This window comes from Microtus pennsylvanicus, chromosome 19 (assembly GCF_037038515.1).
Source record: "Microtus pennsylvanicus isolate mMicPen1 chromosome 19, mMicPen1.hap1, whole genome shotgun sequence".
Taxonomy (NCBI): Eukaryota; Metazoa; Chordata; class Mammalia; order Rodentia; family Cricetidae; genus Microtus; species Microtus pennsylvanicus.
The window spans coordinates 16457069-16471409 of NC_134597.1; the positions used below are offsets into that span (position 1 = coordinate 16457069).

The 14341-nt window shown below is 37.8% G+C and overlaps 1 protein-coding gene across 3 annotated transcripts in view; it reads left to right on the forward strand.

Annotated features, from left to right (window-relative positions):
* The window catches only part of Cped1 (cadherin like and PC-esterase domain containing 1), a 277882-nt gene that overhangs the window by 138801 nt on the left and 124740 nt on the right, over positions 1–14341 (forward strand). For all 3 annotated transcript variants that reach the window (XM_075953492.1, XM_075953493.1, XM_075953495.1), the window contains 5 exons: positions 7918–8060; positions 9113–9185; positions 10577–10744; positions 11837–11941; positions 14001–14158. In XM_075953492.1, the coding sequence (XP_075809607.1) occupies positions 7918–8060; positions 9113–9185; positions 10577–10744; positions 11837–11941; positions 14001–14158 (647 nt within the window). The remainder of the gene's footprint in view (positions 1–7917; positions 8061–9112; positions 9186–10576; positions 10745–11836; positions 11942–14000; positions 14159–14341) is intronic.

A 14341-nucleotide genomic window follows, 5' to 3' on the forward strand; every position in this document is an offset into this window, starting at 1 on the left:
ATCTGCCTAAGAAGGTACCTCGGAGACAGGTTCTTATTCCTGGTATAGCACTTTGTATTTTATTTTAAAAAGAGAACAAACTATCTGTTTTTCATTTTACATACCCACCCCAGTTTCTACTCCCCCCTCCTTCCATTCCCTTCATCTAACCCCCCACACCACCCTCCATCCACTCCTCAGAGAGAGTAAGGCACATTGCTTTGGGGAAAGTCCAAGGCCCTCCCTATATCTAGGCTGAGCAAGGCATCCATCCAAAGGGAATGGGTTTTCAAAAAGCCAATACAAGCAGTAGGGATAAACCCTGGTCTCGCTGCCAAGGGCCACACAGTCTGCCCCAACCATACAACTGGCACCCACATTCATAGGGACTAGTTTGGTTTTATGCTGGTTCCTTCCCTGTCTGGCTGGAGTTGGTGAGCTCCTTTTAGCTCAGGTAAACTCTTTCAGCTCTCTCTCTCTCTCTCTCTCTCTCTCTCTCTCTCTCTCTCTCTCTCTCTCTCTCTCACACACACACACACACACACACACACACACACACACCTTATATCAGGTTCAGGTATTATTGCCTCGTCAAAATTCCCGCCAGAAGCAGCTTAAGGAAGAAAGGGTTTGTTTGAGCTCACAGTGCAGGGATGAGGTCCATTGTCAGAGAAGATGTGGTGGCAGGAATAGGAAGGAGGGGCAGGTCGTAGTCTCCACAGTCAGAAAGCAAAGAACAGTGGCTGATGGTGCTCAGCCTACTTCTTATTTTTGTTTGGTCTGACAGTTAAAGTGGATTTTCTCACTTCTTGTAACCTAATGCAGCAAATGTGTGACATCACCCTGTCAAGGTGACGTCATTATTAACTTTTACTCCCACCCTACAAGACACTGACCATGACACCGGAAACCACTTCAGTTATTTGTTCCTACCAAAAAACTCGTATCTTATGATAAGTCCCCATGTTTTCTGTTTCCTATTGTTTTTTGTTTGTTTGTTTTTTGTTTTGTTTTTGTTCTTCTGGTTGTTTTGTTTGTTGAGGCAGGGTCTCACTGTGCAGCTTTAGCTGGCCTGAAACATGCTATAACATGCTAGGTAGACCATGCTGGTCATGAACTCACAGAGATCTGCCAGCCCCTGCCTCCTGACTGCAGACTGAAGGCATATACCACCATACTCAACACTTGATTCTTTTTAATAGACCTTGTGAGGAATTTTAAGTATTGGGCCACTTTGCTGTAAGTAAAGTCTTCCCTACGTATCTGTGTAGTTATGTGATAAAGCTTCATCCATTTTTCTGTTAAAATATTATTAGTACCGATGCTGAATTTATATTATTTTAATAATGAGAAATGTGTTTTTATACATATGAGCTATTTCAATAAAAATTACTCATCTGAAAGATGCATTTACAATATGATTTTACTTTTTAAAACAGAAATTATTTAAGATTTATGATATGCTTCTCTCGTCCTGAGTTGTGTATGATCAATGACTACATGAGAACTCTTAGGAAAATATATTTGGGTTTTTGTTTTCATCTTATAGCTTAGAGTCATGTGATTACTGACATTTCAAAATTTCAGTGTAGAGACATGTTTTAGTTGAGAATTATAGAACAATCAAAAAGATTTTTATATACGAAATATATCATTGTAAAATTCTGAAATATTTGAATTACTTTAGATACATTTTCAGGACTCTGTGAAACAAACCGGTTGGGTTAAATTCAGAGATCCCTGCTGAGTCTCTAAATGTCAAAATAATTATCTCCACCAAGAACAATAAGCTTCAATTCCAGCTGCATTAAAAGTATGTCTGATGCATCTTTATTCCCACTTCAGTTTGAACTAAGAGCCAGGAAGCCTGGGTTCTGTATATTTAATTGAGTGTGTTCAACTCTACCAGTGGTAAGTTGAGTGCGACCCTTAAAGAGGTTTTTTATTTTGTTTTGTTTTGTCCTTCTGGGTGTTGACAGACACCCGAAACCCTCATGCCATAAACTGTGTGTTACCTCATTTGTTTTCTCTTCTGGATCATTCTTTCCAACATTTAAGCTTTCTATGTACTGCTTCATACCCTGGTCCACACACACACACACACACACACACACAAGCCCAGGGCAGGCCTGCCCAGAGATAAAGAGATGGTGAGGAACCACAGCAGAGACAGACAGTGTTTGCATTGTTTGCAGGAACATGGAGCAAGGGAAGAATTATTTTTGTTTAGTTTTATTTTGTTTTGATAAGTCCTGACTATTAAAGCCAAGTCACATTCTTTTGGACTGTGCGGACACAAATTAGCGAACATTAAAGCCTCACTATTGACAAGAGAGAGGCCAGAAAACATCAGAGACTTGAATTTCTTTTTGCACAGTAACGTAAGATATACTATATCAACCATTTTCTGTGTCCAGTTTACTAGCATTAACAATACATATACTATTGCTCAACCAATCTCTGGAGCTTTGAGAAACCCCAAAATTCTACACGATCCATTACATAACAACTTCCTGTTCCCCTTTCCCTCATCCTCTGCTAAGCACCATTCTGTTCCTACACATTTGATATCTCATAGTGAGAGGGTCTGTGGTTTATGTGACCAAGTTCTTTCTCATATAATGTCATCAAGGTTCATCACCATTGTAGTGTGTTGCAGACTTTCTTTCTTACTTAGGGCTGGACAATATCTGCGTCTCTAGAGAGCACTTATTCCGGTCCCCTCAATTGTCTAAGTTTACTGGTTGTTTCCACTCCTGGGCGACTGAATCTACTCCTGCTGTGAGCACAAGTGCAGATATCTCTTTTTGGGGTGTGACTTGCAAGTCTCCTGATAGACTCCCTGCAATGCTGGGCCAAATGATAAATGTGCTATTCTTGGCTTTTGAGAAATAACCTCTTTACATTCCATTTTCAGAGTCTGAGGACCATAATTCCTTCACATCTTTCCTGATATCTGTTACTATGTGTGTTTTTTAAGATAATGATCAGATAATAATCATACGAAACAGGTGTGAGGACTTGCTTTGCTGTAGTTTTGACATGTTTTCTCCAGTAACAGGGTTACCCATCTTTCCATATGCTTAATGCAAATACTAATACTTAAATATTAAAATTTTAAAATATTAATATTTTAAATAACATGATATTATTTATTATATTAAATAAAATGTTTAAAATATTAAAACAAAACATTAGTACTCTTCAATCAGGGATGACAAAATCTCTCTCATTCACAGTAGCACTGAAAGAAATTGTAGGGGTTGGTATTAGTAAGGTATAGCACGCAAGCCTAGATTCTAAATATATTAGTATTCTGCCAAAGTTTCTAAGTTATCCAAAGATATTACTCTAAGGAAAACTAATATTGGTTCATCTTCCAGCTTTCTCTCTAGCTCTGGGATTAAATTTCCTTATCTCAAAAATCCTCTCAAACAATCATAAGCTTCTATATTTCAAAGGTTTTATTAAAAGTCACTAGGGGGGAAATGCATATCCTTTCACTCTAGGGAGATGTAAGCAAGAAATACATATTGTGTACCTTGTGTTTCTGTGGTACAGGACTAAGCCTGCTGGCTTCTTTGAGCCTCCAGTTGCCAGGCTTCTTGAGCCTAGTTGTTGCTAGGCCTCCTTGTTCCCCAGGGAAAGGCGAGTGCGCTATCCGCCCATTCCTGCAGCCCCACGATGCAGGACAATCAGATGCTATAGGGTACAGGTCCTGAGATAATTTTGGCCCAGCATAAGCCTAAGGTCCTATGCTCTGCCAATGAACGATAGCCACAGCCTAATGCATTGTTTTAAGACTGCATTATTTAGAAGCTAGAGTAAGCAAATTCTTTCAGTGAACGTTTCTGAGGTTTCTATAAGGACATATCTAGGATTCCTCGTTCAACAACCTTATTAAATATTGATTTTGCCTCAGGTACCCATCTGTCAAGAGGTAAATGGTAATTCCTGGCCTAGAATACCTCAGTCTAATGAGAAGAGTAGACAAGAAGGTCATCAAGTTTAACATCGAATGTATTAATTAGCATGTGATAATTGAGAACCAATCAATCAATCAGGAACAATGTGTGCAGTCTTTCAGGGGAGAACAGAAATACCGAGACGGTTATGAGGCATGCATATGAGGTGAATAATTAGTGCATTTTGGAAGTATTTAAGGTACCAAATTCATACTTGAAACTTTCCTCCAAATATTTCGGTTCATTCTCAGCTTCTCCATCCTTCCATTTTCTTTCTTGCTAACTTTTTATTGGTTCTTTGTGTATTGCACAACATGTAACCTGATGCCATTCATCTCCCCAGCCCTTCATATCCACTTTCTGCTCTTGCAAACCTCCCCCAAAAGAAAAGAATTAAAAAAACAAAAAACAATTTTCATTGTGGAAGCTGTGGTGTGACAGAGTGAGGCGCACAGTGTACCCCTTAATCCATACACTTTTAAATGCAAGTGTTCATTGCCATGAATCTGGTTAGAGTCCTCTGCTTTCCGCTACACTATTGTTATCGGGCCCTCACTGAGGCTCCTATTAGGTATCCTGTTGTTACCTTGAGTTGTGGAGACCCTGAAACTTTGGTTCTGAAGGACTGGTCCCTTCACATGCTCCAGAACTCCATAGATGGGGTGGATGTTAGGGTGGACCAGCTCATAACTCTGGTTCTGGGCCTGGGTGGTAGCTGTGTTGTTCAGCCTGCGAGGTCTCCCTCGTCCCCACCAGGAGGGCCAGCTCTCCAGCACTGCCCTGGCTAGTTCACCCAACACAGCAGGCAGCAAGGGGAAGAGCCAGGTCACTTTCTTTCACACCCTCAGGCCTGTTCACCCACATCGACACCTTCAAGGCCAGCTCTACTATGCTGCCCAGGCGAGGAGCAGGGCCCACTTTCCCGAGTGCTGCAGCTGGTAAGGGGCAGATCCAACTGCCTTGCTCTCCATCCTTCCATTTTCAATATATAGTTTTGGCCTTGTTTATATCTCAGTTGCCTAAATGGATTTACATTGTAAATGCTAACACATATCACCGATTATTTCTTAAAATTTTTAAGTACAAACGAACAGTGATATTTAAGTTTTCTTTATATCTATCATCTTACAAGGTCATTTTCTACCCATTTATTTAGCAATAAGTTTGGGTTTTATTGTTGCCCTGACAGGAAGAATAAGCAGGCTGTGGAGATTGTAATGTCATGAAATGCTTCAAGCATTCTATTGTTGCTGCTTGTTTAGTTTTTGCGTTGGGCTTTTAGAGACAGGGTCTCACTGTGTAGCTTAAACTGGCCGTAGATTGACTACCTACCTCAAACAGTCCTCAAATCTATGATCTGCCTATTTCTGCCTCATGAGTGTTGGGAACAAAGGTGTACACCATCACATCTAGCCTTAAAGGTGTTGGGTTTTTATTCAAGGCCCTGATTTCATTGGAAAGTTACACTGTCTTATTGATTTAACTTAAAGATGTTGACTAGGAAAAGGATGTAGCGCTGTTACAAACAAACAAAATCCCAGCATTAGCAGTAACTGTACAAAGATCGAGGAGTCTACTTAATATTTAGATTGTGTCTCCATGATTCAAATGAGCAGAAAGGCGACATTGCTCCTTTCGGGTTTTGTGGGTGAGATATAAAATCTCCCGAGTGCGATGTTTCTCAAGTACTGAAAATCTTGGACGTAATTAACTGCAAATTTGTTCTAATTTGATAGATTCTAATGAGGTCATTTGGCACACTTTGTCATTGTGCATCATCTGAGTACACCGAGATATATATACATCACAGGTGATCTGGCCAAGAAAACATAATTAGCACAGTCATTTAAAGTATAAACCAAAATGGGAATTAATCTCTCATTTAGTCTGAGTGATTCGGTTATGGCGAATGACAAATGGGTTCTACTCTCTTTGGGAGACCTCATGCAGGTTGATGACATATATGCACGTACACAGGAAGCACTTGCATGGCCCTTCTTTTATTCTGGCATGCGAGGTTTGTTGACACTGTGCTGAGTAAGTTAACTAAGTCTACAGAATAGGACCTGCTACGAACTCCCTGAAGTGGCCCAGGGTGGCCCAGAACCAGAGTTGAACCTGATACTTTTTGGAGTGTTTTACCGCAGGGCTGTGAAATGTGTCCCCAAGTCACAGAATGTCGGCTTCCCGCAGAGTAGAGAATGAGTTCAATAGACTTTGTCTTCAACTCTTATTATTCTAGTTATGACTGAAGAAATAACCATTTGCACATTAGGGGAATAAATGCAACCATCGAATACTAATTTTGCTGATCTCCTCTGTCGAGGGTATAATTTGACACTCAGTCTTGTACACCATATATGCTTGACAGAACTTTTCCACATTGTTATATCATTAACCTTAAGCTCTGTAACATTCAGGTGACATTAATGTGGAAAGAATGTGTGCATGTCATTGGCATCTCTTCCTATCAGCATGGTGAACTGAATAAGATTTGTGCTGCTTTTACTTAGGAACACACAGTGTTATTCTATTTTGACTCAAGGGTGTTAACATTTTTTACTGTTAGCATTAATTTGTTTTCTTTTAATTATACAATCACTACACTCATTTTCTTTAGTAAAATGGAAAAATATCTCAGTTGCCAGATGTTGATGATATGTTCTTACGGTCTTATTGCCTGGTCTCATTAGGTTTCTGATTTGGGCTTATAAACGTTTATGGACTCAGTGTTTGTTGATGTTGGGGGAGTTTCAGTGGCACGTTTTAAAGATATGGTTACCATTTTCCATAGATAATTTCTGCTGATATTTGTCCTTCATTATCATCACATCAGAAGTTTTCAATGTGTGATCTTTTGCAGTTCTGATAGGCTTGGCTGATTTTTATGAAAGCATTGATCAAATATCTGCTGCATGTTTTTTCAAAAAATATTTTTTGTTCTTTATCTTTGAAAGTCTATGTTTATCTAGAGAAAGTCTGTGAATCAATAAGATTTGATTTATATTTTTTTAAAAAATATTGACTTGAAATTTAATGCTAAGCATCTTCAAAAGATAGTTTATTTTATGATTTTTAATATTTCAGTAAATAAGAATAGTTGTTTGTGAAACTAACAGTATTGTCCACAGGAATACACAGACTTGAACTTCTCCTAATATCATCCCATGTTCTTCATCAGAGAAAAATCTTATATTAAAATGTTATCACAACCCTGTAGGTCTCTTAGATTCTTCTCTGGTTGTCTAGATCTCCCAGAGAAAAATAAGGTAAAAAGAAACAACTTTGAAAAGGCATTTTTATTGATACATACAAAAAAATTGATAATTAAAAATCAAATATTTGAATTTCATTTTTTTCTACTGGTCTTCAAATATTTTTTTTCCTTGTTGGGTGCACAACTCTCTTGTTAGTGGGTTTTAGCCCACTGTGAAGCAAGGAAGAAAAGATTCAGAAAAGTGAGTGGCAAGTCCAGTCCCCCTACTGATTGAACCACAAATCAATCCAGAGGGCTCCATTGCAACCCTTACTATGTCAGATACACTAGCCTTCCAAGAGTCGGTACTACAAGAAAAGTAAAATGAAAAAAAAAAGTTAAACTGCAAAGAGCAGGTGGTGGTGGTGCACACCTTTAATCCCAGCTCTCTGGAGGCAGAGGCAAGCAGATCTCTATGAGTCTGAGGTCAGCCTGGTCTACAGAGTGAGTTCCTGGACAGCCACAGAGAAACCCTGTCTCGAGAAACAAACAAACAAAAATAACAAAGCTAAATTGCATGGTACGTAGACATTTCTTTCTCCTTGTGACTTGAATTAAAAATATTTAAATCTTTGATTTTCAAATTTTTCTATTTGAAATTTTGTTTTGTTTTTTTGAAGTAGACAGGGAGACATAACTTCATATTACTAACTTTGGAAACAATAGGCAGCTGAAAATTTATTTCGCCATGTCAATCTTTTGTTTTTTTTTTCCTAGCTGCAAATGTTTTTTGAGACATTCCTGAGGACAAGTTCACCTCTGCAGGCATTGGATAGCATGAAAGAAGCAATTAGCAAGCTCTTATTGGTGGCCGAGGTGTTCAGTGAAACATCGACTCTGGGACCAAAGACCTTCCATAGGTAAGAGAATGACAGGGACAGAAAGAGATAGAGATAGAGATAGAGATAGAGATAGAGATAGAGAGGAGAGAGAGAGAGAGAGAGAGAGAGAGAGAGAGAGAGAGAGAGAGAGAGAGAGGTTCTTAAATATATTCGTGAAACGCCTTAGTTACTAAAAGTAAATAGAACTTGGGAAAGTGTATGTCAGTATATCATAATCTGATTTCCTAAACATGAATGGCCTAATTTATAGATTTATAACTTCAGAGTTTGTTACATGCCATTTGTTTGTATCCAAATGGTGTGACAAGAAATAAAACACAAGGCTATAAACATTTTTTTTTATTATTACCAGTATCTTTTCAGCAATCTTAGTTTACAGTCTAGACTAGCCTGAAACTTGTAATCTTTCTGCCTCTACTTCTTAAGGGCTGGGACTACAAGCCTATTCCTGGATCCTAAAATTAATTTTGAATTTGTAACTCCTTTCAAGTATTTCCATCAAATATACTAAGTATTGACTAGGTATAACTTTCCCTGTACATAATATATTAGCTCTCAACTATCCTATCCCAACGATTTCAAAATCCTGAGAAAGAAACAAAACTTTTAACAAAATTCAATCAGCTCTAATCCCATAGCTCAGCTTCTCCGACAATAGCTCGTGGCCTTTGCTCTAGGGAAACGTCTAGTTTGCTGGAAAGGGAGAGGTGCTCGGTGCACTGCACTAATGTATTGCGCTCCTTCTTGCACTTTCTGAATTCATCAGTGTTAAACATGGAGGACCTGGAAACTTCTCCCCATAGGAAGGTTCTCACGGAATAACATCGTTGATTATGATAGTGTGTCATGGAGAAAGGATGGAGGCTTATTTGCACTTTCTCTAGTGAACAAAAGAGACTCAAGTCCAACAATCCATTCCATGTAGTTTTTCTATTATCCATGTCATTGGCCTTTTAAATTATGAAATTTAATGGTATCGATTATAAACAATGTAATAACAGAAAGCAGAGTACGTCTAGAAAAAAATATGGAAAATATGTTGTCCTGTTACCTTGTGTTTTTCCTTCCAGATGTAGACAGTGTTTTCAGCTTTTCACTTTTGATATTGGTTATGGAGATGTTGGATATCCTGTAGTGCTCCAGGTGAGTATGCAGGATACAGTGTGTGTGTGTTGTGGGGGGTGGGGGGTTTGGAGAACCAAAACACATGAAAAATCCTTTTGGAGGATACTTTCAATTTCCTCTTCTCCAATACATCTTCACTTTCTGTACTTTCTGAGCTACTGCAGACGTTTTATAGAGCCAGTGCATTTGAGGAAACCTATACGTGCATACTGACAATGGGTTTCATCTACAGTTACCAGCTGATTAAAACAGCTTCCATTGCAGCCCTTATAGACTCATGCCCATGAGCCCTAGCGAGGGGGAACCTGGGAATGCTAACCACCATGTGGACATGGTAGGTGAAACATGACGTTTTCTATAGCTCCCCTGAATTCATGAACAAAGATGGCATTAAATTTTCATGGGGAAAAGTAAGAATATAGATAATAGCAAACAGAAGACCCAGGGTGCTGTGCTTGCATGGCATCATGAAGAGATAGAGCTGTCATTCCTTTTAAATTGGTCTTCATTTTCATTTTAAAAAGGCATAGGAACTAGAGAGACTGAGCAGAGGCAGAATTCTTGCCTGGAATGTACTAGGTCTTAAGTTCCATCCCTAGTAATACAAACGAATAAGTTTTCAATTTTAATTTAAAAGAATAAAAATTCATGTGAATTTTTGAAATATTTTCTGATAGCTGTATGTATAAATGTGGGTGATTTTTAGTTTGTTTTGAGTTCAAACACTTTTAGGTCACCTTCCTCAGCACATTTTTTCTTCTATAACATTCTTCAGTGGTAAGAAGACAAAAATATTGGTTCAGTTAGTTTATAAAAAGCCGTCTATTGGGAGCATGGGGACCATAGGAGACAGTCAAAGGGGAGGGGAGAATCAGGGAGAGGAGCAGAGAAAAATATATAGTTCAACAAAATCAATTTTAAAACAGCTATCTATTGGGCTATAGGGTAAGAAAGAAAGGGGAGCACAATCACCCTATGGTTAGCCAGAGTTCAACTCCACCAGAGTTTACCTTTTCCCAAACCATAATAGAGACAATACAATTATAGAAAATTGACAGGTTTAAGATTTATCTATAAAATTTAGAATCTTTATAAAATTTTAATGGTCATTTGCCTTTTGGATGCATATCTAATAGTTGAAATTAAACTTTTGAAAAATGTTACATATTATCTTTCATGAACAAATATTTGTGAGATCTAAAGAGCTTCCAGCTAAGCTAGTGTGACTTTGAAATAGCTCATGTCCCTGTCCATTGAAAGAATGGCATCTTCATATGAAACATTACTCACGTTTATAAAACTGCTAGCCTCCAAGAGACCACTAGATGTCAGTTCTGGTCTGCAATCCAACCTGAAATAAATCATCCCTTAGAATTCATTTCCTTTCCCCTACTTCTCTTCCTTCAAAGGTACATGAGCATTTAAAATTTCAAGATGACGAGAATTTCAATTTGAAGGACCAAAATACAGAAAAAATCCTTTTGAAGGATACTTTCAATTTCCTCTTCTCCAATACATCTTCACTTCCCTTATTTTCTGAGCTATTGCAGAGGTTTCATAGAGCTGGTATGTTTGAGGTAAGTCCATACGTGCAAGTTGACTGAATTTTCAGCCACTACTTATTTTTATTGTGAAATTTAAAAATTTTAAAGTTTATTTGAAATTAACTGATAGTTGTTATCTATTATTGTGTGCTTCTGAATTTTTCTCTGACCTGAAAAACTTTATTTTGATTGAAAAAAAATTATTTTATTTTGACTGAGTATGCATGAGAAGGGTTGTGTTGGAGATGAAGTGAAAAAGTTCATGATTGTTAAGGAAACGTTTATAGATATTTTGAATGATACATGTGTTTATACATTTTAGAACACTTTACGAAGACTCTTAGAACTCTCTAAAGGCATTCTAGAATGCCAGAGAGCTTCAGGATGACTTCAGGGGACTTGAATTAAAACATTAATTTGCTGAAATATTCATGTCTGTTAACATTTGACTAGATGCTGACAATTAGGGTAGTTAGCTTTAGAATGTTTCTGGTTTTTCTTGTTTAGGATTTTTGTTTGTTTGATTGTTTTAATGGCAGGCTAACACTATTTCTTTAAAAAATCAGTACCAATTGCCATAATATTATTCCCCACATATCTTTCTATGTTGAAATTCATATTTGAAGAGTTTGGAAAAGGAGTATGTAAAAGCTTTTGCAAAGGTCCTGATGGTGTCTGTCACAACACCTTGTCAGAGAGAGTTGCTCTTGATCTCGGAAATGCTTTAGGAAGCATATGGCTGCGGGAAAACCTAGGGTGATAAGAGTGTTTGCCAGTCTACGAAACTCTCCCATGCTAGTGTTCCACATTGGGGGTTCATGGGAAGATGTTTTCACCTCTATTGCTCTGAAGGCCCAAGGAAAATCTTGCATTTACAAACAATGGTCACATATATCCAGCCCTCTCACTTACAAGGTACCATTGGGTCAGTTAAGAGAGTCAATCTCGTCATTTATAATTTTTTTTTATATTTGAATGTTGTCCTGACAGTTTATAATCTCAATGAATTCCATAACTTTAATAAGTTTAGCTGTTACAGAGTTTGATTGATTTGTTAAGTGCGGGGTGACTGGGAGAAAGATGGTTTAAGCACTTCATGATTACTCAAGGCTTTTTTCCTTTCAGAATGGAAACTATCAAAAGGAGCTCAATCAGTGCCTGTCCTTGGAGGAAATTCACTCAATTCGGACTTTTGTAAAGGAACTTGGGAGTCTGGGAGAATTCCAGCTGGTAAAACAAAAGTGATATTTCTTTCCACTTAGTGACTGAGATTATATTAATAGATTAGCTGTAAACTGCCCAGTTTTTCCTTCAAATTGCTCATAGATATTTCTTCACAACACAATGTCTTTTGTAGGCATCTTTTGTTCTTTTGGAAGGATGTAATATGTGGCTTAGGAGAGGTGAAGGATCTGACGTCATAGCTGCTGCCAGGGTACAACAGTTCTCTGGGGAAGATGTTGATATTTTTCTATTAAAAAATTGTTTGGGGCCTGCATATGCAATCAATATTTGCTACTTTTTATTACCCTTTTTTAATTTTTTTTCGTTTATTTATTAAAGATTTCTGTCTCTTCCCTGCCACCTCCTCCCATTTCCCTCCCCCTCCCCCAATCAAGTTCCCCTCCCTTGTCAGCCCATAGAGCTATCAGGGTTCCCTGCCCAGTGGGAAGTCCAAGGACCACCCACCTCCATCCAGGTTTAGTAAGGTGAGCATCCAAACTGCCTAGGCTCCCACAAACCCTACCCCTTTTAACTTAAGAAAAATTAAATATATTTACACATAATAAGACTTTTAAAAACAGCCCCATCTTTTTTTAAATTTAGTCTTCTCTCATGCATTACATCCTGACCACAGTTCCCCTGCACCTCCCCTCTCCCCCGGCTTAATTGGTGGTAGCAATAATGCAAGTGTCCAAAAAATAGATTGTATATGAATGCTCATAGCAGCTCTTATTGGTTTCAGTCTGCAAAAGGGCATTTTTTTTCACCCTGGAATTTTTGGTGTGTTTATCAATTTCTTGGTCAATATCAAAGCATAAGTGATTACATCTGAGTGTTTGTATCCAATGTGTTTTATTTCTGCCACTAATATAGACTATAATGACTTTATGTTCTTACTTAATATTTGTTCATATAAAACTATTTTTAAATAGTATTTAAATTATTTGGTGCATTGTTAATCTGATGGAAGCGTCAAATATTTTTTTGTAGTTTTTTTCAACCTATATAGATAAGTTACTTATATGAGTTAATTATACAACTCATATAAGTTTACCAAGTCAACCAATGAAGGATATACTTTTTTATTCAATTTAGCCCCATATTATAGAGAACTGAAAATAAACTTATGACTCCAACATAATTTTAATTAATATATTTATCATCTTAATTAGTTTACATGTAATACATGATAGTTTAGCTCAGTGTTTTAGGAAGACAACTGTCAGAATTCATCACTCAAAACACTATAAATGCAGACGGTCTCTTTTGGGATGAGACAACAAAAGAAACAAAGGCAAAGCTCAATTTCCTGACTCTCAGAGTAAAAACAAGATAACCAATTTCAATTTCCTCTTTTTGTGAGATTAATAGTTCTCACTCTGGCATAATCCACTGTAGCACAAAAGGATTTCTCGTCCCCATGGTCTTTCTTTCTGTGTTACTTAGCTCTTTTGAGATTTTGATTACTGGAAGAAGAGATGCATGTATACTCATTGAAAAGAAAAACAAGACTTCATTTATACATATAATTGTTGATAACTTTAATCATGTCTAAAAAGCAACATTTGCCTTGAAAGCAATGTCAAAAATTAAGCCAATCTGTACTGACCAATAGAATGTGAGTTTATTTCTGTGTGTGCATGGATAAAAACAAGTGTGCACACAGAGGTGTATGGAAGTCTGAAGACACCCTCAGCGGTCACTCCTCATGAGGCATCTGCCTAGATTTCTGAGACGCTCTCTATTGGCTCTGGGCTCACCAAGTAGGCTGGGCTGGCCAGTCGGTGAGCCCAGGGGATCCATCGGTCTCTGACTGCCATGCTGGATTCTGTAGGAGTTCATACTTGGCTTTCCTGGACATCAGACTTGGGTCCTCAGCTTTCAGTGCAACTGAGTTAGCATCCCAACCCATGACCAATAGGATTTTAAATAAATAACTGCTCGATGAAACAATGTCTGGCTAAATATGAATACTATTAGTAATGCGACATTTCAACTTACTTTTCAATTTTTCAGTTGATTTTTTTTTCTTCTGTTGATGTTTTCTTTGAACATTTCTTCTCAGCTCTTCCCATGCACCGCTCCTGGGATTCAGTCTGTGATGCGTGAATTTTATGATATGGCAACTCCTGGCTCAGTCCTGCCCCAATACTGGTCTCTTTTAAATGTATTTGAACAATTTTGGCCCACGAATAAAAAGGAACAGCTACATCCACTGGAATGGTAAGAGAGCCACAAATTTGAATGGTGCGGTCCAAAAATCTTTAAGCCGAAAAGATTGATTTCAAAAGGATTTGCCTACATTAAAGTGAACAACACAAAAGAAGTATGCCCAAAAATTCATGGTCTGGAAAAGAAATGACTTTAAAGCACTGAAACCATAATGGTTCTGGTGGTCATTAGACA